Raw genomic sequence first — 24,128 nt, forward strand, 5'->3', positions numbered from 1 at the left:
ACTTGTGCCTCCCCCGCGATCAAACCGCCACACACACACACAAAAAAAAAGGAAATGCAGCTGTCAATGATCATGTTAGGCTGCCTTGAAGGACACAAATAAAACATGCTTTCTGCTACTAAGATCAGTGAAATGTGGGCTGACAACGTAGTGAAGAGCAGAATTCTCAACTAGCAAGCAAGTCGCAACAATGAAAAATTTAGTGTGTGCGCGTCCACGTGAAGGGGCGAATTCTGGCGGCGGCAGACTTTCAGCACAACAACAGCGGAGGCGTACCGACGAGACGGCTGGGCGTAAAAACCTGACGATCCGGCTGAGGACTGACGTGGGATGGGCGCCTTCCGAGCCAACCGTGGTAAGAAACCTCTCGAGGCAGCTAGGGCGTGACAGCCCGGCGAGCTGGCTTACATCCCCGGTTCCATCGGTGGCGGGCCCCACGACGTCACCACCAACCGGAAAGCAAGCACTCCCCGATGCTTCGTTTGGTGGCTTCAACATTCTGTAAGGACCGACGCTGGAGATGAGAAGCAGATACGGGGAGTTGAACGTTTAATTGGAACAGACAGGTAACAGGACAGGAACAGCGTCAGCGCACGGGTATACAGTGACATACGAAGTGAATGCTGACGCGGGGAAAAGACAGACAGAGGGGAGGGAATGACAGAGGTGATTGAGTCCAGGTGAGTCCAATAATCGTGATGGCAGGTGTCCGTGATGATGGTGGCTGGAGTGCGTAATGCTGGGGAGCCTGGAGGGAAGAGCAGAAGCAGGCATGACATCCAGAGAAACCGAGACTGAAATAAAGTTTATATTCATGAAATTACTATAGGTGGAATTAAGATGACCCCAAAGGATTTTTTTAAAGTCCATATTGATACAGAAACATTAAACAATTATTCCTTTTTGTTAAGAACAAGTTGATTGACAAAGTCATGAAACATTGGAAGAATTGAATAAAGCACCTTTGGGCTATGATAAAAATGATGCCTGAAGGTTAACCTCCTCTAGAGTGGGAGAGCAGTGGAGAATCACAAAGTAGGCTATATGGGAGATGTAGTTTTATAAATGTATTTATTTATTTTATTTCACCTTTATTTAACCAGGTAGGCAAAGTTGAGAACAAGTTCTCATTTACAATTGCGACTTGGCCAAGATAAAGCAAAGCAGTTCGACACATACAACAACACAGAGTTACACATGGAGTAAAACAAACATATAGTCAATAATATAGTAGAAAAATAAGTCTACATACAATGTGAGCAAATGAGGTGAGATAAGGGAGGTAAAGGCAAAAAAGCCCATGGTGGCAAAGTAAATACAATATAGCAAGTAAAACACTGGAATGGTAGATTTGTAGTAGAAGAAAGTGCAAAGTAGAAATATAAATAATGGGGTGCAAAGGAGCAAAATAAATAAATACAGTAGGGGAAGAGGTAGTTGTTTGGGCTAAATTATAGATGTAAGTAGTAGTAGATAGTTTTAAGGAGGTCAGTGGGAAGAAAATAGCCTACATGCCTACAGTATGCAATGTAACGGTATAATGTAACACATCCTTTAAAATATCAACACTGTGACACTGTGACTGTGACTGTCTCCCAAATGACTCCCTATTCCCTTTATAGTGCACTACTTTTGACCAGGGCCCATAGGGTTAGAGCATGTCCTGATGTAGGTTCCTGTTGTGTGTTGAGTCAGTCTGTGGTGGAAGAGATTAAGATAAAGAGATGTTGAAAGGGTGAGACTGTCTCAATGCATGAGAGGAACTAAACCAGGCCAGTCAGATCGTCTAAGAAAGGCAAGTTTCTGTGTGTGCAGACTACCAGCTATAATTAGGACTTCTATAGATGTCAGTCTTTATGTGTTGAAGCGAGAAAAGCCATCATACCGAGAGTACTAAGTTGGTTTAGGATATATTGTTATTCACCGATTCAAGTGATATATAGAATTGTATTCTCTTTGCACTGTATAGGCCTACTTCACAGTCTATGAGCACAGTATTACACCAGTTGAGATACACCGTGTTGAAGAGCTGCTGTTTCTGTCGGCCAAGCGGGACGTCTTTCTATGTGTTCTCAACCCTTGTTGTGTCTCTACTCTCTATCATCCAGGATGGATTAGACTAGAATAGAGTAGAATAGAAAACAGTAGAATAGAGTAGAATAGAGTAGAGTAGAATATAAAACAGTAGAGTAGAATATAAAACAGTAGAGTAGAGTAGAAAACAGTAGAATAGAGTAGAATAGAGTAGAATATAAAACAGTAGAATAGAATATAAAACAGTAGAATAGAAAACAGTAGAGTTGAGTAGAATAGAAAACAGTAGAATAGAGTAGAATAGAAAACAGTAGAATAGAATAGAAACAGTAGAATAGAGTAGAATAGAAAACAGTAGAATAGAGTAGAATAGAAAACAGTAGAATAGAATAGAAACAGTAGAATAGAGTAGAATAGAAAACAGTAGAGTAGAATAGAATAGCTTTATTTGATTTAAGGTTGGTGGTATTGTTTCTATACAGGATGGCTGTTATTGATGCAGTGCTGGATCGTCTGCTAGATGGACTCCTGTCTCTGGGTCGTCTCCTGTCTCCTCTCTACTCCCTCTTTGTTCTCCTCCAGCTCTCTGCTCTGGTTGTCCTCCTCCTCCTGTCCCTTCGTGTTGTCTGTCTGCTGTGGAGCCATGCTCAGTTTACCAGACGTCTCCAGTGCTTCAGTAAGCCCCCCACACAAAACTGGCTAATGGGACACCTGGGAGAGGTGAGAAAACATACTCTCTCTGTGTGTGTGTGTGTGTGTGTGTGTGTGTGTGTGTGTGGTGTGTGTGTGTGTGTGTGTGTGTGTGTGTGTGTGTGTGTGTGTGTGTGTGTGTGTGTGTGTGTGTGTTTGTGTACACAGACTGAATTAATGGAGGGAATTGATAGGACATTAACCCCTACACTACAACCTACATGTTGAGCTGAAATAAATGGACATTGGTTAATAAATCTGATCCAATATTAATTTAAATGTATGTTGCTCCATGGAAAGGAACATTTTTTGGGGTGAATTCAGTGAATGTTTTAAGTCTCAGTGACCACCATTTTGTATTAGGCTAGTGAAGGCAACAGTGCTTTGTTCACAGAAAAAGGTTCTTCCTGTGGTTCAGAAGGGTAAGCTACAGTAAGTGTCCCTTCCACCACAAACACTCAACTAAAGTCTGTCTTTTACAACTCCAGTTGTCAGCACTGAATACTAAAGTCTGTCTTTAACAACTCCAGTTGTCAACACTGAAAACTAAAGTCTGTCTTTTACAACTCTAGTTGTCAACACTGAATACTAAAGTCTGTCTTTTACAACTCTAGTTGTCAACACTGAAAACTAAAGTCTGTCTTTTACAACTCTAGTTGTCAACACTGAAAACTAAAGTCTGTCTTTTACAACTCCAGTTGTCAACACTGAATACTAAAGTCTGTCTTTTACAACTCTAGTTGTCAACACTGAAAACTAAAGTCTGTCTTTTACAACTCCAGTTGTCAACACTGAAAACTAAAGTCTGTCTTTACAACTCTAGTCGTCCTGCCCTTTACAGTACAATACATCTCCTTGTAAAGTCTTTATTGGCAACTCATTGCACACCACTATCCCCCAGCCTGTGGTTATAAAGGAGTAGCTTTGTATCAGTCCTGCAGTTGTTTCAACAGTGTTTTTTGTGACACCCGTGACTGGATATTGCACATGGAAGTTTGGTTTCAGCAACAGTACAGCATGAAACATTACCTCCAAATGTCCCAATGCTGGAGGAACCTCCCCCCAGCCTCACTAATGTTGCCTTCACTGTAGGCCTTTCTTTGTTTCCCTCATCAAATAGATTTGTTTATCTTTATCTTTCATATATTATAAACAAAAGTGTGTGTGTGTCTGCGTGTGCACACGTGTGCGTTTTTCTACCTACGTGTGTGTGTGTGTGTGTGTGTGTGTGTGTGTGTGTGTGTGTGTGTGTGTGTGTGTGTAGATGCGGAGCACGGAGGAGGGTCTGCAGGCGGTGGATCAGATGGTAAGAACCTACAGCCACTCCTGCTCCTGGTTCCTGGGCCCCTTCTACTCCCTGGTACGACTCTTCCACCCTGACTACATCAAGCCTCTGCTGCTGGCACCAGGTACATCAATCTTTCACTCCTGGGTCCTGTTCATTAGGCCACCAAACTGAAGAAAACCAACTGAAACCGGGATGGACTAACTGGAATTGTCCAATAGGAAGTGCTCATTTTCATTTCCCATTGCTAAATGTTTCAAAACATTTTTATTTGTGTACACTAATGAACAGTGTGCCCTGTATACAGAATACCACTTCATTTAGTCCATGGACCAGAGGGCCACATTTCACATATTTGTTCACTTTGAGGTGGCAAAGTCTAACAACGGATTTTCAGTAAGGTCCATGTCTGTGGGTAATATTTCGATATGAATAACACTGATCAGAGGTAGCTAAATGTAGCTATCACTACATTATATGTTATGAGCCCTTATGCAGTTAGTTAGGGGTCATAGACTGAGGGAATCTAGTTTTGTATTGTCAGGGAACAATCTTCTCATACTAACTCAGTTGATATTTTATTAACTTCATGATACAACACTATTTAAGGTATGAAACAGTTGGGATTGGTAATGACATGTCTATGGGGCCACCTTGGGGCTTCAAATGTCATACACACATTCATTTTGTGGTGCATGGAGACAGAACGGGCAGTGTAGGGGTGTGTTCTGCTACCACGTGACAAAGGTGTAAAGTACTTAAGTAAAAATACTTTCAAGTACTACTTAAGTGGTATCTTACAGATCACACCTTTCATGTTAGCATGCTGGGTATTAATATACAACAGAGTATTGTGGCAACTATAAAAACAACATGGTACCAGATCTGGATCTCTTCAACTTATTTCCATGACCAACTTCCCTAAAACAAAGATGTTGTTCTGCTATTTGAAACACTGTTATTTCAATGTTGAATCAGTCGATGTAAATCATTAGATACAACAGCCAAACATTGACCAATCCCATGGTTTTTAACATAACATTCATCCAATAGGAGTATCCATTGCTGTTTGATACAGTCATTTTCAACGAGCATGTGAACATTCCAACTTCTCTTTCACATTCTTTAATCAGCCTTCAAACATTTTAGACTCACATTCAACAAGATATATAAATGTGTGAAAACATTTTTTTTTTGGAGAGGTTATATATTAATTTGATCAGGGAATTGTGGAGAACAATTGAATACCATCAAAGCTTTGACACCCTAAAGTGGATACATTTTTACACTGGCCCATAGACTAATAGACTGTCTGTCGTAGCCGCGACAAGATGTTTTGAGTAGGAGGGTGCTGATCGCTCCCATACACACACGTCCTGCTCACCCAAGCTCCCATTAGGTCTTCAGACATGACTGCCTACAAAAACACACTGATGGGATACACAAACAAGACAAGCTACATTCCTTGCCAAATCACGACAGCCTTATCACAAATTCAAAATGTACTGATTTGATTATAGGAGGGAAATATGTGTTCTAATCACGAGCTCAAGTTTTGGAATAACAGATGCATCTCGTCTATTTTAGGCTTTTTTATGAACTGGTAGTGTGTCATTTAGAATAGGTTATAACCCCCCTAACTGCTCGTGTGTCATTTAGAATAGGTTATAACCCCCCCTAACTGCTCGTGTGTCATTTAGAACAGGTTATAACCCCTCTAACTGCTAGTGTGTCATTTAGAATAGGTTATAACCACCCTAATGGCCAATGTGTCATTTAGAAAAGGTTATAACTCCCCTAACTGCTGGTATGTCATTTAGAACAGGTTATAACCCCCCTAACTGCTAGCGTGTCATTTAGAACAGGTCTCACTCACACCCTCTGCACCCATATTTCCTGTTGCCATGCTCTCTGCTTTTCTCCTTAGCCAGTAGACCTGCAGTGACTCTTTTTCTGAATCTCTTTCACCATTTGTCCATCCTTGCAGCTTCCATCACAGTCAAAGATGAGCTGTTCTATGGGTTCCTGAGACCATGGCTGGGTAAGTACAAAACATGAACACCTTTCATTTACTTTCCCCAGGACTATACAATACACTCTGAAATCAAATCCTCTCTCACAGTCACAGTAATATTTCCTATACCATATACAGTACTTTCAGATCCGCTGTCCTAGTGACAGTCACAGTAATATTTCCTATACCATATACAGTACTTTCAGATCCTCTGTCCTAGTGACAGTTACAGTAATATTTCCTATACCATATACAGTACTTTCAGATCCTCTGTCCTAGTGACAGTCACAGTAATATTTCCTATACCATATACAGTACTTTCAGATCCACTGTCCTAGTGACAGTTACAGTAATATTTCCTATACCATATACAGTACTTTAGGATCCTCTATCCTAGTCAAAGTTACAATAATATTTCCTATACTATATACAGTACTTTCAGATTCTTTATCCTTGTCACAGTTACAGTAATATTTCCTATACTATATACAGTACTTTTAGATTCTCTATCCTGGTCACAGTTACAGTAATATTCTCATACAGGACAGAGTCTTCTCCTGAGTAACGGAGAGGACTGGTCTCGTCGTAGACGTCTACTCACTCCTGCATTCCACTTCGACATCCTCAAGAACTATGTGAAGATCTTCAACCACTCCTCTGACATCATGCATGTGAGTCTATGGAGCAACAGCAGCCATTACGTGGGTTCAACCACTCCTCCGACATCATGCATGTGAGTCTATGGAGCAACAGCAGCCATTACGTGGGTTCAACCACTCCTCCGACATCATGCATGTGAGTCTATGGAGCAACAGCAGCCATTACGTGGGTTCAACCACTCCTCCGACATCATGCATGTGAGTCTATGGAGCAACAGCAGCCATTACGTGGGTTCAACCACTCCTCCGACATCATGCATGTGAGTCTATGGAGCAACAGCAGCCATTACGTGGGTTCAACCACTCCTCCGACATCATGCATGTGAGTCTATGGAGCAACAGCAGCCATTACGTGGGTTCAACCACTCCTCTGACATCATGCATGTGAGTCTATGGAGCAACAGCAGCCATTACGTGGGTTCAACCACTCCTCCGACATCATGCATGTGAGTCTATGGAGCAACAGCAGCCATTACGTGGGTTCAACCACTCCTCTGACATCATGCATGTGAGTCTATGGAGCAACAGCAGCCATTATGTGGGTTCAACCACTCCTCTGACATCATGCATGTGAGTCTATGGAGCAACAGCAGCCATTACGTGGGTTCAACCACTCCTCTGACATCATGCATGTGAGTCTATGGAGCAACAGCAGCCATTACGTGGGTTCAACCACTCCTCTGACATCATGCATGTGAGTCTATGGAGCAACAGCAGCCATTACCTGGGTTCAACCACTCCTCTGACATCATGCATGTGAGTCTATGGAGCAACAGCAGCCATTACGTGGGTTCAACCACTCCTCCGACATCATGCATGTGAGTCTATGGAGCAACAGCTCCATAGGGGTTCAACCACTCCTCCAACATCATGCATGTGAGTCTATGAGTCTATGGAGCAACAGCAGCCATTACGTGGGTTCAACCACTCCTCCGACATCGTGCATGTGAGTCTATGGAGCAACAGCAGCCATTACGTGGGTTCAACCACTCCTCTGACATCATGCATGTGAGTCTATGGAGCAACAGCAGCCACTACGTGGGTTCAACCACTCCTCTGACATCATGCATGTGAGTCTATGGAGCAACAGCAGCCATTACCTGGGTTCAACCACTCCTCTGACATCATGCATGTGAGTCTATGGAGCAACAGCAGCCATTACGTGGGTTCAACCACTCCTCCGACATCATGCATGTGAGTCTATGGAGCAACAGCTCCATAGGGGTTCAACCACTCCTCCAACATCATGCATGTGAGTCTATGAGTCTATGGAGCAACAGCAGCCATTACGTGGGTTCAACCACTCCTCCGACATCATGCATGTGAGTCTATGGAGCAACAGCAGCCATTACGTGGGTTCAACCACTCCTCCAACATCATGCATGTGAGTCTATGGAGCAACAGCAGCCATTACGTGGGTTCAACCACTCCTCCGACATCATGCATGTGAATCTATGGAGCAACAGCAGCCATTACGTGGGTTCAACCACTCCTCTGACATCATGCATGTGAGTCTATGGAGCAACAGCAGCCATTACGTGGGTTCAACCACTCCTCTGACATCATGCATGTGAGTCTATGGAGCAACAGCAGCCATTACGTGGGTTCAACCACTCCTCTGACATCATGCATGTGAGTCTATGGAGCAACAGCAGCCATTACGTGGGTTCAACCACTCCTCCGACATCATGCATGTGAGTCTATGGAGCAACAGCAGCCATTACGTGGGTTCAACCACACCTCCGACATCATGCATGTGAGTCTATGGAGCAACAGCAGCCATTACGTGGGTTCAACCACTCCTCCGACATCATGCATGTGAGTCTATGGAGCAACAGCAGCCATTTCGTGGGTTCATTTAAGTAGCAATCAACCAGTCAACTCATTTGGCCCGTAACATTAAATATGTTAGAGAAACAAGTAGTATAGTTTACAAATTCTTTTTTTTTTTGCAGCAGCTTCTCTGTTTTTAAACTGCCCTCTGTAAGTATTGTGATAGTGAAGCATTTTTACTTATTTTGGCTCTATACTTGAAAACTTTGGATCCATATCGGGTGAAGCGTTTAGAAATGACATCAGTTTTTGTACATAGTCCTCCCATTTTAGTGGAGCAAACTAGTAAAAAGTGAAGTATTTGGTCCCATATTCATAGTACGCAATGACTACATCAAGTTTGTGACTCAAAACATTTGTTGGATGCATTTGCTTTTTGTTTTGGTTGTGTTTCAGATTATTTTGTGCCCAATAGAAATTAATGGTAAATAATATATTGTGTCATTTTGTGGTCACTTTTGTTGTAAATAAGAATAGAACATGTTTCTAAACACTTCTACATGAATGTGGATGCTACCATGATGATGGATAATCCTGAATGAATCGTGAATAATAATGAGTGAGAAAGTTACAAATGCTCAAATATCATACCCCCCAAGAAATGCTAACCTCCCCTGTTATTGTAATGGTGAGAGGTTAGCATGTCTTGGAGGTATGATATAAAATGCTAACCTCCCCTGTTATTGTAATGGTGAGAGGTTAGCATGTCTTGGAGGTATGATATAAAATGCTAACCTCCCCTGTTATTGTAATGGTGAGAGGTTAGCATGTCTTGGAGGTATGATATAAAATGCTAACCTCCCCTGTTATTGTAATGGTGAGAGGTTAGCATGTCTTGGAGGTATGATATAAAATGCTAACCTCCTCTGTTATTGTAATGGTGAGAGGTTAGCATGTCTTGGAGGTATGATATAAAATGCTAACCTCCCCTGTTATTGTAATGGTGAGAGGTTAGCATGTCTTGGAGGTATGATATAAAATGCTAACCTCTCACCATTACAATAACAGGGGAGGTTAGCATTTTAAATCATACCTCCAAGACATGCTAACCTCTCACCATTACAATAACAGGGGAGGTTAGCATTTTAAATCATACCTCCAAGACATGCTAACCTCTCACCATTACAATAACAGGGGAGGTTAGCATTTTATATCATACCTCCAAGACATGCTAACCTCTCACCATTACAATAACAGGGGAGGTTAGCATTTTATATCATACCTCCAAGACATGCTAACCTCTCACCATTACAATAACAGGGGAGGTTAGCATTTTATATCATACCTCCAAGACATGCTAACCTCTCACCATTACAAAATAGAGTTAGGAAAATATTTACTAAATAAACTAAAGTTTAAACAAGAAAAAATAAACAAGAAAAAGTTACACAATAAAATAACAATAATGAGGCTATATACAGGGGATACCAGAACAGAGCCAATCTGCGGTGGTACAGGTTGATACAAGTAGGTAGGGGTAAAGTGACTATGCATAGATAATGAAAAGCGAGTAGCAGCAGTGTACATACAAAGGGGGGTGGGGTGTCAACGCAAATAGTCCGGGAGGCCATTTGATTAATTGTTCAGGAGTCTTATGGCTTGAGGGTAGAAGATGTTAAGGAGCCTTTTGGACCTAGACATGGTGCTCCGGTACCACTTGCCGTGTGGTAGCAGACAGAACAGTCTATGACTTGGATGACTGGAGTCTTTGAAAATGTTTAGGGCCTTCCTCTGACACAACGTGGTTTATAGGTCCTGGATGGCAGGAAGCTTGGCCCCAGTGATGTACTGGGCCGTTTGCACTACCCTCTGTTGCGCCTTATGGTCCGATCCCGAGCAGTTTCCATACCAGGCGGTGATGCAACCGGTCAGGATGCTCTCGATGGTGCAGCTGTATAACTTTTTGAGGATCCGGGGACCCATGCCAGATCTTTTCAGTCTCCTGAGGGGGAAGAGGTTTTGTCGTGCCCTCTTCACGACTGTCTTGGTGTGTTTGGACCATGTTAGTTTGTTGGTGATGTGGACATCAAGGAACTTGAAACTCTCGACCTGCTCCACTGCAGCCCCATTGATGTGAATGGTGGCGTGTTTGGCCCTCCTTTTCCTGTAGTCCATAATCATCTCCTTTGTCTTGATCACGTGGAGGGAGAGGTTGTTGTCCTGGCACCACACTGACAGGTCTCTGACCTCCTCCCTATAAGCTGCCTCATCATTGTCGGTGATCAGGCCTACCACTGTTGTCATCTGCAAACTTAATGATGGTGTTGGAGTCATGCTAGGCCACACAGCCATGGGTGAACAGGGAGTACAGGAGGGGACTAAGCACGCACAACTAAGGGGCCCCTGTGTTGAGGATCAGTGTGGTGGATGTGTCTTACCACCTGCGGGGGCGGCCTGTCAGGAAGTCCAGGATCCAGTTGCAGAGGGAGGTGTTTAGTCCCAGGATCCTTAGCTTAGTGATGAGCTTTGTGGGCACTATGGTGTTCCGTTTGTCCAGGTGTGAAAGGGCAGTGTGGAGTGCCATTGAGATTGCATCATCTGTGGATATGTTGGGGGTGGTATGCGAATTAGTGGGTCTAGGGTTTCCGGGATGATGGTGTTGATGTGAGCCATGACCAGCCTTTCAAAGCACTATCATTGTGAGTGCTACGGGGCGGATGTCATTTAGGCAGGTTACCTTCGCTTTCTTGGGCACAGGGACTATAACACAGGGACTATGGGTATGATATTTGTACATCTGTAACTTTCTCACTCATCAATATTCATGATTCATTCAGGATAATATGCTGGGTGGTTTGAGCCCTGAATTTTGATTGGCTAAAAGCCATGGTATATCAGACCGTACACCACAGGTATGTCAAAACATTTAGCATTACTGCTCTAATTACGTTGGTAACCAGTTTATAAGAATATACCATATTTCTAAACACTTCTACATGAATGTGGATACTACCATGATGATTATTTATTAAGCAATAAGGCACCTCGGTGGTTTGTGATAGTTAAAAACAGCCCTTAGCTGTGGTATATTGACCGTATACGACACCTCTTCAGGCCTTATTGCTTAATTATCCATCATCATGGTAGCGTCCACATTCATGTAGAAGTGTTTAGAAACATGTTCTATTCTATTTACAATAAAAGTGACTCCAAAATGACATAATACATTATTTACCATTCATTTCTATTGGACACAAAATGATCTGAAACACAACCAAGTCACAAGCTTAATGTAATCATTGCGTGCTCTGAATATGGGACCAAATACTAAACATTTTACTGCTTTAATACCTTTGTTCCCCTTAACATGGAGGAACTATGTAAAACTGCTGTAATTTCTAAACGGTTCATCCAATGCAGTGAAGTAGGCAACAAAAATTTCACCCAGAGTTAGTTGGACTAATCATGGACATAACCTGTTTTAGCATGTACATTGCCGTTGAGGGATTCCACCATTTTAAAGAAGTCAACTTGGTGGGGATTCCTATAGGTTCTAAGTGATCAGCCAAATATCAGAGCATTGTCGCCTGGTTGCATTGTTTGTAAATGGCTTTAAGCTATATCACTGCCATCTAGTGGCCACAATAAATGAATGACAAAAGATATGATTCAGGACTCCAGCACTGCAGGTTGCTGTAAATCACCAATATTAGCTTTTTAGCTTTATGCTTTTTAAAAACACTAAGAAAATAGACTACTTCAAAATGGAGATAGTGACGCTGCCCGTGCTGAGACTGTCACTGACACCTTAATGGGACAGATACAAAGATGACTCCTCTAACTAACTCTATGGTCTCTCCCCTGTTGGTTGGCGTCAGTTTAAGTGGCGCCGCCTGGTGGCCGAGGGAGAGAGCCGCCAGGACATGTTCAGTCACATCAGCCTGATGACTCTGGACAGTCTGCTCAGATGTACCTTCAGCTACAACAGCAACTGCCAGGAGTGAGTAGTCTATGTTTAATATGACTGATACAGAAGCAGTGAGTAACCTTCTACCTCTGTTACTGACTGAGACAAGAGCCCAGTAACCTTCTACCTCTGTTACTGACTGAGACAAGAGCCCAGTAACCTTCTACCTCTGTTACTGACTGAGACAAGAGCCCAGTAACCTTCTACCTCTGTTACTGACTGAGACAAGAGCCCAGTAACCTTCTACCTCTGTTACTGACTGAGACAAGATCCCATCTCACTCCACTTCTATTCTATAAGATCAGAGTTGCCATACAGGCTGTAATATAAGGCTATCATATACGTGATATTTACTGTACTGTGGAAGGGCGACCTCAAGTGACCTCAAGGACACATTATTTACATGTGTTGTGTGTTGTATGTTGCAGCATTTTGGCCAGTCTCTCTTAGCAGGGCACATTAATGTGTTTCATCTATTGGTTTATACAGCTCATCCTCAAATACAACTGTTTAGTACAGCAGAACACCTCTTTCACTCCCCTCTACCCTCCTCCTCTATCTAACTCTGTCTCCATACTCTCCTCTACCCTCCTCCTCTATCTAACTCTAACTCTGTCTCCATACTCCCCTCTACCCTCCTCTCTATCTAACTCTAACTCTGTCTCCATACTCTCCTCTACCCTCCTCCTCTATCTAACTCTGTCTCCATACTCTCCTCTACCCTCCTCCTCCTCTATCTAACTCTGTCTCCATACTCCCCTCTACCCTCCTCCTCTATCTAACTCTGTCTCCATACTCTCCTCTACCCTCCTCCTCTATCTAACTCTGTCTCCATACTCTCCTCTACCCTCCTCCTCTATCTAACTCTAACTCTGTCTCCATACTCTCCTCTACCCTCCTCCTCTATCTAACTCTGTCTCCATACTCCCCTCTACCCTCCTCCTCCTCTATCTAACTCTGTCTCCATACTCTCCTCTACCCTCCTCCTCTATCTAACTCTGTCTCCATACTCTCCTCTACCCTCCTCCTCCTCTATCTAACTCTGTCTCCATACTCCCCTCTACCCTCCTCCTCCTCTATCTAACTCTGTCTCCATACTCCCCTCTACCCTCCTCCTCTATCTAACTCTGTCTCCATACTCTCCTCTACCCTCCTCCTCTATCTAACTCTGTCTCCATACTCTCCTCTACCCTCCTCCTCTATCTAACTCTAACTCTGTCTCCATACTCTCCTCTACCCTCCTCCTCTATCTAACTCTGTCTCCATACTCCCCTCTACCCTCCTCCTCTATCTAACTCTAACTCTGTCTCCATACTCCCCTCTACCCTCCTCCTCTATCTAACTCTAACTCTGTCTCCATACTCTCCTCTACCCTCCTCCTCTATCTAACTCTAACTCTGTCTCCATACTCTCCTCTACCCTCCTCCTCTATCTAACTCTGTCTCCATACTCTCCTCTACCCTCCTCCTCTATCTAACTCTAACTCTGTCTCCATACTCTCCTCTACCCTCCTCCTCTATCTAACTCTAACTCTGTCTCCATACTCTCCTCTACCCTCCTCCTCTATCTAACTCTGTCTCCATACTCTCCTCTACCCTCCTCCTCTATCTAACTCTAACTCTGTCTCCATACTCCCCTCTACCCTCCTCCTCTATCTAACTATAACTCTGTCTCCATACTCTCCTCTACCCTCCTCCTCTATCTAACTCTGTCTCCATACTCTCCTCTACCCTCCTCCTCTATCTAACTCTAACTCTGTCTCCATACTCCCCTCTACCCTCCTCCTCTATCTAACTCTAACTCTGTCTCCATACTCTCCTCTACCCTCCTCCTCTATCTAACTCTAACTCTGTCTCCATACTCCCCTCTACCCTCCTCCTCTATCTAACTCTAACTCTGTCTCCATACTCTCCTCTACCCTCCTCCTCTATCTAACTCTAACTCTGTCTCCATACTCCCCTCTACCCTCCTCCTCTATCTAACTCTAACTCTGTCTCCATACTCCCCTCTACCCTCCTCCTCTATCTAACTCTGTCTCCATACTCTCCTCTACCCTCCTCCTCTATCTAACTCTGTCTCCATACTCTCCTCTACCCTCCTCCTCCTCTATCTAACTCTGTCTCCATACTCCCCTCTACCCTCCTCCTCTATCTAACTCTGTCTCCATACTCTCCTCTACCCTCCTCCTCCTCTATCTAACTCTGTCTCCATACTCCCCTCTACCCTCCTCCTCTATCTAACTCTGTCTCCATACTCTCCTCTACCCTCCTCCTCTATCTAACTCTGTCTCCATACTCTCCTCTACCCTCCTCCTCTATCTAACTCTAACTCTGTCTCCATACTCTCCTCTACCCTCCTCCTCTATCTAACTCTGTCTCCATACTCCCCTCTACCCTCCTCCTCCTCTATCTAACTCTGTCTCCATACTCTCCTCTACCCTCCTCCTCTATCTAACTCTGTCTCCATACTCTCCTCTACCCTCCTCCTCCTCTATCTAACTCTGTCTCCATACTCCCCTCTACCCTCCTCCTCCTCTATCTAACTCTGTCTCCATACTCCCCTCTACCCTCCTCCTCTATCTAACTCTGTCTCCATACTCTCCTCTACCCTCCTCCTCTATCTAACTCTGTCTCCATACTCTCCTCTACCCTCCTCCTCTATCTAACTCTAACTCTGTCTCCATACTCTCCTCTACCCTCCTCCTCTATCTAACTCTGTCTCCATACTCCCCTCTACCCTCCTCCTCTATCTAACTCTAACTCTGTCTCCATACTCCCCTCTACCCTCCTCCTCTATCTAACTCTAACTCTGTCTCCATACTCTCCTCTACCCTCCTCCTCTATCTAACTCTAACTCTGTCTCCATACTCTCCTCTACCCTCCTCCTCTATCTAACTCTGTCTCCATACTCTCCTCTACCCTCCTCCTCTATCTAACTCTAACTCTGTCTCCATACTCTCCTCTACCCTCCTCCTCTATCTAACTCTAACTCTGTCTCCATACTCTCCTCTACCCTCCTCCTCTATCTAACTCTGTCTCCATACTCTCCTCTACCCTCCTCCTCTATCTAACTCTAACTCTGTCTCCATACTCCCCTCTACCCTCCTCCTCTATCTAACTATAACTCTGTCTCCATACTCTCCTCTACCCTCCTCCTCTATCTAACTCTGTCTCCATACTCTCCTCTACCCTCCTCCTCTATCTAACTCTAACTCTGTCTCCATACTCCCCTCTACCCTCCTCCTCTATCTAACTCTAACTCTGTCTCCATACTCTCCTCTACCCTCCTACTCTATAACTCTGTCTCCATACTCTCCTCTACCCTCCTCCTCTATCTAACTCTAACTCTGTCTCCATACTCCCCTCTACCCTCCTCCTCTATCTAACTCTAACTCTGTCTCCATACTCCCCTCTACCCTCCTCCTCTATCTAACTCTGTCTCCATACTCTCCTCTACCCTCCTCCTCTATCTAACTCTGTCTCCATACTCTCCTCTACCCTCCTCCTCTATCTAACTCTAACTCTGTCTCCATACTCCCCTCTACCCTCCTCCTCTATCTAACTCTGTCTCCATACTCTCCTCTACCCTCCTCCTCTATCTAACTCTGTCTCCATACTCTCCTCTACCCTCCTCCTCCTCTATCTAACTCTAACTCTGTCTCCATACTCTCCTCTACCCTCCTCTCTATCTAACTCTGTCTCCATACTCCCCTCTACCCTCCTCCTCTATCTAACTCTGTCTCCATACTCTCCTCTACCCTCCTCTCTATCTAACTCTGTCTCCATACTCTCCTCTACCCTCCTCCTCTATCTAACTCTAACTCTGTCTCCATACTCTCCTCTACCCTCCTCCTCTATCTAACTCTAACTCTGTCTCCATACTCTCCTCTACCCTCCTCCTCCTCTATCTAACTCTGTCTCCATACTCCCCTCTACCCTCCTCCTCTATCTAACTCTGTCTGATGGCTCCTTTCCTTTCGTCCAGGAGTTCCAGTGAGTACATAGCAGCCATTTTTGAGCTGAGCACCTTGGTGATAGAGCGGAGAGGACGTATCCTGCATCACTGGGACTGGCTGTACTGGATGTCCCCAGAGGGACAGCGCTTCAAACAGGCCTGCAATGTAGTACACAGGTAGGAATTGGCTGAAGATTTCCCTGAAATTCCTTTTGGAAGATACCTGGAAGCTGTAAATCCAAGATTCCCCCAAACAGGATTTCTGGAATACTTGGGAATTTTCAGAAAGTAACTCAAATTCTACAACCCTATACACAGGTTCACCAGGACTGTTGTCCAGGAGCGCAGAGCACAGCTTCTCCACCAGGGGGAGCGAGAGAGCCACACTGACACCACAGGGGGGGAGGAGAAGAGGAAAAGAGTAGCAGACTTCATTGATTTGTTACTGCTGTCAAAGGATGAGGAGGGCCATGGTCTCACAGATGAGGAGATAAAAGCAGAGGCAGACACTTTCATGTTTGGAGGTGATCCTCGAGTGTTTAGATCCACCCTATCCTTTACTACATTTACCCTGGCAGTATATCCTATCATAAACTACTGTATTTACCCTGGTAGTATATCCTGGCAGTATATCCTGTCATAAACTACTGTATTTACCCTGGCAGTATATCCCATCATAAACTACTGTATTTACCCTGGCAGTATATCCTGGCATAAACTACTGTATTTACCCTGGCAGTATATCCTATCATAAACTACTGTATTTACCCTGGCAGAATATCCTATCATAAACTACTGTATTTACCCTGGCAGTATATACTACTATAAACTACTGTATTTACCCTGGCAGTATATCCCGTCATAAACTACTGTATTTACCCTGGCAGTATATCCTGTCATAAACTACTGTATTTACCCTGGCAGTATATCCTGTCATAAACTACTGTATTTACCCTGGCAGTATATCCTACCATAAACTACTGTATTTACCCTGGCAGTATATCCTACCATAAACTACTGTATTTACCCTGGCAGTATATCCCACCATAAACTACTGTATTTACCCTGGCAGTATATCCTGTCATAAACTACTGTATTTACCCTGGCAGTATATCCCACCATAAACTACTGTATTTACCCTGGCAGTATATCCTACCATAAACTACTGTATTTACCCTGGCAGTATATCCTACCATAAACTACTGTATTTACCCTGGCAGTATATCCTACCATAAACTACTGTATTTACCCTGGCAGTATATCCTACCATAAACTACTGTCTACACCCTGGCAGTATATCCTATCATAAACCACTTTATTTGAGACTTTATTCTCTCTCAGGTCATGACACCACGGCCAGCGGGATCAGCTGGGTTCTGTATAACCTGTCTCAGCATCAGGACTACCAGGACCGCTGTAGAGCCGAGGTCAACGACCTGCTACAAGACCGAGAGACAGAGGACTTAGACTGGTCAGCACCTTCGTCCGTCCGTCTGTCCGTCTGTCAGTCTGTCTGCTTGCCTGTCTGTCTTTGTTTCTGTCAGGGGGACGGGTCATACCACAGGGTGAGGGGAGGGGGACGGGTCATACCACAGGGTGAGGGGAGAGGGACGGGTCATACCACAGGGTGAGGGGAGGGGGACGGGTCATACCACAGGGTGAGGAGAGGGGGACGGGTCATACCACAGGGTGAGGGGAGGGGGACGGGTCATATCACAGGGTGAGGGGAGGGGGACGGGTCATACCACAGGGTGAGGTCAGGGGGACGGGTCATACCACAGGGTGAGGGGAAGGGGACGGGTCATACCACAGGGTGAGGTCAGGGGGACGGGTCATACCACAGGGTAAGGGGAGGGGGACGGGTCATACCACAGGGTGAGGGGAGGGGAACGGGTCATACCACAGGGTAAGGGGAGGGGGACGGGTCATACCACAGGGTGAGGGGAGGGGGACGGGTCATACCACAGGGTGAGGGGAGGGGAACGGGTCATACCACAGGGTAAGGGGAGGGGGACGGGTCATACCACAGGGTGAGGGGAAGGGGACGGGTCATACCACAGGGTGAGGTCAGGGGGACGGGTCATACCACAGGGTGAGGGGAGGGGGACGGGTCATACCACAGGGTGAGGGGAGGGGGACGGGTCATACCACAGGGTGAGGGGAGGGGGGACGGGTCATACCACAGGGTGAGGGGAGGGGGACGGGTCATACCACAGGGTGAGGGGAGGGGGGACGGGTCATACCACAGGATGAGGGGAGGGGGGACGGGTCATACCACAGGATGAGGGGAGGGGGGACGGGTCATACCACAGGGTGAGGGGAGGGGGACGGGTCATACCACAGGGTGAGGGGAGGGGAACGGGTCATACCACAGGGTAAGGGGAGGGGGACGGGTCATACCACAGGGTGAGGGGAGGGGAACGGGTCATACCACAGGGTGAGGGGAGGGGGACGGGTCATACCACAGGGTGAGGGGAGGGGAATGGGTCATACCACAGGTTTTTCTCAAATAGGTCACATTTGTAATAATGTAAAGTTCCATCCTCTCTTCATCTCAAAAAGGCAGGAATGTGTTCTCATCGGTCTAGGTCTTTCCAGGAGATGATACAAGGAGAAGATACCACTTCAATAAGAGGAGTCTGGGATCTCTGTAGGCCAAGACTCCCAAAACAGACCAGTCCTTTCTGTATGTGTGAATGATCCATAAAAGAGTGACTGGTGTGTTGTGTTTCTGCAGGGAGGACTTGAGCAGCCTCCCCTTCACCACCATGTGTATCAAAGAGTCTCTGAGACTGCACTCCCCCGTGTCTGCTGTCACCAGACAATATACTAAGGACATCACGGTGCCAGGGGGACGGGTCATACCACAGGGTGAGGGGAGGTGGACGGGTCATCCCACAGGGTGAGGGGAGGGGGACGGGTCATACCACAGGGTGAGGGGAGGGGGACGGGTCATACCACAGGGTGAGGGGAGGGGGACGGGTCATACCACAGGGTGAGGGGAGGGGGACGGGTCATACCACAGGGTGAGGGGAGGGGGACGGGTCATACCACAGGGTGAGGGGAAGGGGACGGGTCATACCACAGGGTGAGGGGAGGGGGACGGGTCATACCACAGGGTGAGGGGAGGGGGACGGGTCATATCACAGGGTGAGGGGAGGGGGACGGGTCATACCACAGGGTGAGGGGAGGGGGACGGGTCATACCACAGGGTGAGGGGAGGGGGATGGGTCATACCACAGGGTGAGGGGAGGGGGACGGGTCATACCACAGGGTGAGCGGAGGGGGATGGGTCATACCACAGGGTGAGGGGAGGGGGATGGGTCATACCACAGGGTGAGGGGAGGGGGACGGGTCATACCACAGGGTGAGGGGGGACGGGTCATACCACAGGGTGAGGGGAGGGGGACGGGTCATACCACAGGGTGAGGTCAGGGGGACTGGTCAGACCACAGGGTGTATTTGGGTATATTTGCATATTTGAATACATTAACATAAAGGGGAGGGACAGGGCTACAACCACCAACAAATTGCTCTGACCACCCTACCTGCTCTGTCTACCCTACCTGCTCTGTCATCCCTACCTGCTCTGTCCACCCTACCTGCTCTGTCTACCCTATCTGCTCTGTCTACCCTACCTGCTCTGTCTTCCCTACCTGCTCCGTCTACCCTACCTGCTCCGTCTACCCCACCTGCTCCGTCTACCCCACCTGCTCCGTCTACCCCACCTGCTCCGTCTACCCCACCTGCTCTCTTCCCTACCTGCTCTGTCTACCCCACCTGCTCCGTCTACCCCACCTGCTCCGTCTACCCCACCTGCTCCGTCTACCCCACCTGCTCCGTCTACCCCAGCTGCTCCGTCAACCCTACCTGCTCCGTCTACCCCACCTGCTCCGTCTACCCCACCTGCTCCGTCTACCCCACCTGCTCCGTCTACCCCACCTGCTCCGTCTACCCCACCTGCTCCGTCTACCCCAGCTGCTCCGTCAACCCTACCTGCTCCGTCTACCCCACCTGCTCCGTCTACCCCACCTGCTCCGTCTACCCCACCTGCTCTGTCTACCCCACCTGCTCCGTCTACCCTATCTGAATAGCAACGTAAACACAGGAAATAGCTGAAGAAGACAGATCCTCAGGTAGGCGGAGCATGTGCATTGCTAATACTAATGTCTAATGTCTCTTTCCACCTCAGGTAGCATCTGTCTGGTGAGCATCTATGGGACCCATCACAACCCTGAGATCTGGCCTGACCCAGATGTTAGTACAGTTTTCCATCTACACTCAGGGCTCTGACTAGCTCCTTATATTCTGTCACAGTGATGCTGACAGGCTCACTTTAGTCTGATGGCATTTCACTCTTCTTCTCTCCAGGTCTACAACCCCATGCGCTTTGACCCTGAGAACTCAAAGGACCGTTCATCCCATGCCTTCATACCCTTCTCTTCAGGACCTAGGTATGGTTTCTAATTTACATTATCTTTATACACATTATCATCACAGCCCAGGCATAACATAGCCTAATGTTTAGAACCTGTTCCCTGATCCGTTTGTGCTGACATGACAATACAAACAGATCCGGAGACCAGGCTATGATGATACAGTATTAACCGTCATCGATCATTCTGTGCTATAGGAACTGTATAGGTCAGAAGTTTGCCATGGCGGAGCTGCGTGTGGTGGTGGCGCTGACCTTGAGGAGGTTCCGTTTGACCCCTGGGGGGGTGGAGGTGAGGAGGCTACCCCAGCTGGTGCTCAGGGCCGAGGGGGGGCTGTGGCTGACGCTGGAGACCCTGGACACCCCCCAGGACTAACCCCTGACCTCCATGTCTCCTCTATGGATCAGACATAGAGAAACTGTTTATGATTTTACTGTATAAACATACACTGAGTATACGAAACGTTAAGAACACCTTAAAACTGTAAAATACATAGGCCTAAAGCCGACAAATAAAACAGTGAAATATCCTGATGAAAATGCAGGTTCTCATGAATCTCTCTACTCAGCCTCCCTTTCTATCTGTCTAGACTTGAGCTATGACTCAACGTTATCAGGGCAGAGAAACCACATACATGCTCATTGCTCTCTCAGATGGACCGGTACTTGTTGTTTCTCACACGTGTATCAGGTTGTGAACTCTGAAAACAACGTTTCCACTCCGGGAAGGAGAACGGTAAATGACTGTAATACATGCATTAACAGAAATGAATGGAACCAAATGACAGGATGAACGGTACATCTACTATACCTACTGGTTACATATATAATGGAGAATTGAACAAAACAAACAATCGAAGAGCAAACAATTCACAACAATGAAAGTGCAAGAATTGTCAGGAGACAGCAGGGAGAACATTCTGGAGAGAGACCCCCATATTTTCACCACACACCCCTCCCCTTCTTGTTGCAACGTTTTAAATTAGTCTCCAGACACATTATTTAAACACATTTTAGATGTTTTTCACTGACAGCCACAACTCAATAATCAACCAGGCCTAATGCCATGCGCGCGCTGCTCAAATTGCTGGTTTCCCAAATAGGAATAGCTATTTAATATTTAAGAACACATTTTTATTTTCAATGACAGCCTACCTAGGAACATTGGGTTAAACTGCCTTGTTCAGGGGCCGAACAACAGATTTTTACCTTGTCAGTTACGGGGATTTGATCTAGCAACTTTTCAGTTACTGGCCAAACACTCTAACCACTAGGCTACCTGCTGGTTACTGGCCCAACCCTCTAACCACTAGGCTACCTGCTGGTTACTGGCCCAATGCTCTAACCACTAGGCTACCTGCTGGTTACTGGTTACTGGTCCAACGCTCTAACCACTAGGCTACCTGCTGGTTACTGGCCCAACGCTCTAACCACTAGGCTACCTGCTGGTTACTGGTCCAACGCTCTAACCACTAGGCTACCTGCTGGTTACTGGCCCAACGCTCTAACCACTAGGCTACCTGCCGCTTATGATGCTAAGTTAAGCTCTCTGGTAAAGTATTTTGAATTATTTTATTTAGACAGGAGTAATTCTATAATGTTGGCAAAACATAAATTACTTTAGCGGAAGCCAGCATCTGAACAGTGCACTGTGCACCAACTAACTTTCCTTTCTAATTCGCAAGTGGCTGAAACCAGAGAATAAATATATATATAATGACGAGATGCTGATGTCTCTGTCCTAACAATGTGAGTTGTCCCAAAGGCGGGAATGCAGGCTACAAGCTTAGGTCTACATATCATACCCATAGAAATGCATTGGGTTAATTCAGGATATATTTTGGCGAGAGTGAGCCCTCTCGCTTCGCCTAATCCTCTATGCTGAAACTAGCGAGAGAAACAGCGCCCCTCTGTTTCCTTAGGGGGAGACCATGTATCTGATGCTATCTGTCAGGAAAAAGTACTACATGCCATACTCCTTTTGTCCAGACAGCATCACGTACCGAGACAGATGGACGCTTTTTCGCTCGCTCGAATGCTTTATCTGAGATTGATGCGTCTTTTTGTCGGCGCGCGTCTTGGTCAAATAAATGGTCAATATTTCTATATTTTATTTGGACGGGCAAGGAGGTAGGTAGGGCGGGCCAGCCCCCCCTAGGTCCTGCCCATAATGCCTACCCTGTTAGAGGTGCACCGGTTTGTGTCAAGAACTGCAACGCTGCTGGGGTTCTCATGCTCAACAGTTTCCTGTGTGTATCAAGAATGGTCCACCACCCAAAGGACATCCAGCCAATTTGAGAACAACTGAGGGAAGCATAGGGTGGTACTGTAGGTAGCCTAGTGCTTAAGAGCGTTGGGCCAGTAACTGAAAGGTCACTGGTTTGAATCCCCTAGGAGACTAGGGGAACAAATCTGTCGAGGCACTTAACTCAAGTCGCTCTGGATAAGAGTGTCTGCAAAAGTGTAAAATGGGCCAGCATCCCTGTGGAACCCTTTCGACACTTTGTAGAGTCCATGCCCTGACAATTTGATGCTGTTCTGAGGGCAAAAGGGTGCAACTCAATATCAGGATGGTGTTCCTAATGTTTTGTCCGCTCAGTGTACGTCAGCTGAAACATGTATTAGAACATAAATAAATATAGAAACATTTCAATGAACAGTGAATGTAGGTCGGCCTACTGAATGTATTAGAACATAAATTAAGTACTTTTCATCTGAATTGTTCATGTGATTTTTTTAAGCTATTTTCTTGCAGTGTGAGCGCATTGTTATTTTGAGATTGAATAAACATAGCCTTGATGAGTACTGTGCTAGCATGTGAACCAGAAGCCTCTGCTCTGATCTTTTTTTGTACTCTTTTTTAATAAGAGATTTCCCTCGAATAAGTTGTTGAATATATCAGGTATTTGCCAGTGTTACATGATTCAGTTACAGTGTCATTGGCAGTTTACAAGGGGAAGCTTGGGTAGAGATTTGTTGCAGAGCACATATCTAAACCCAAACACTCTCATCAACACAGTGGTGGATACTGGGGAGGCACGTAGCCTAGTGGTTAGAGTGTTGGGCCAGTTACCGAAAGGTTGCTGGTTTGAATCCCAGAGCTGACAAGGTAAAAATCTGTCCTTCTGCCCCTGAACAAGGCAGTTAACCCACTGTTCCCTGCTAGGCCATCATTGTAAAACAATAAGTTGTTCTTAACTGACTTGCCTAGTAAAATAAAGGTTAAATAAAAAATATAATAAATTAAAACCTGCTCCAGAGCGCTCAGGATCTCAGACTGGGGTGAAGGTTCACCTTCCAACAAAACAACGGCCCTG

The 24,128-nt window shown here is 45.9% G+C and overlaps 1 protein-coding gene across 3 annotated transcripts; it reads left to right on the plus strand.

The window, feature by feature from the left end:
* The first annotated feature begins 251 nt into the window (after positions 1 to 251).
* Positions 252 to 23,633, plus strand: LOC106577419 (cytochrome P450 4F3). Of its 3 annotated transcripts, none has more exons than XM_082964983.1 (13): positions 252 to 680; positions 2,517 to 2,754; positions 3,989 to 4,133; positions 5,997 to 6,050; positions 6,567 to 6,694; positions 12,334 to 12,455; positions 16,407 to 16,553; positions 16,695 to 16,900; positions 17,718 to 17,847; positions 19,114 to 19,247; positions 20,569 to 20,633; positions 20,748 to 20,830; positions 21,010 to 23,633. In XM_082964983.1, the coding sequence occupies exons 1-13, from the start codon at positions 658 to 660 to the stop codon at positions 21,185 to 21,187; spliced, it is 1,653 nt and encodes a 550-aa protein (XP_082821109.1). In that variant the 5' UTR covers positions 252 to 657; the 3' UTR covers positions 21,188 to 23,633. The 3 variants fall into 3 exon arrangements, with proteins under 3 accessions (XP_082821109.1, XP_082821111.1, XP_082821110.1); XM_082964985.1 differs by having other exon boundaries at positions 253 to 566; XM_082964984.1 differs by lacking the exon at positions 252 to 680 and adding an exon at positions 1,639 to 1,795.
* The last annotated feature ends 495 nt before the right edge of the window (positions 23,634 to 24,128 follow it).

This window comes from Salmo salar, chromosome 18, assembly GCF_965601325.2.
Source record: "Salmo salar chromosome 18, fSalSal1, whole genome shotgun sequence".
NCBI lineage: Eukaryota > Metazoa > Chordata > Actinopteri > Salmoniformes > Salmonidae > Salmo > Salmo salar.

Bases quoted from the DNA above. Each gene is read 5' to 3' on its own strand.
- LOC106577419 (XM_082964983.1), top strand. From the start codon at position 658: ATGACAGAGGTGATTGAGTCCAG. The intron at 2,755-3,988 runs GTGAGAAAACAT...GTGTGTGTGTAG, and splicing joins TAATGGGACACCTGGGAGAG to ATGCGGAGCACGGAGGAGGG. The intron at 6,695-12,333 runs GTGAGTCTATGG...GGTTGGCGTCAG, and splicing joins ACTCCTCTGACATCATGCAT to TTTAAGTGGCGCCGCCTGGT.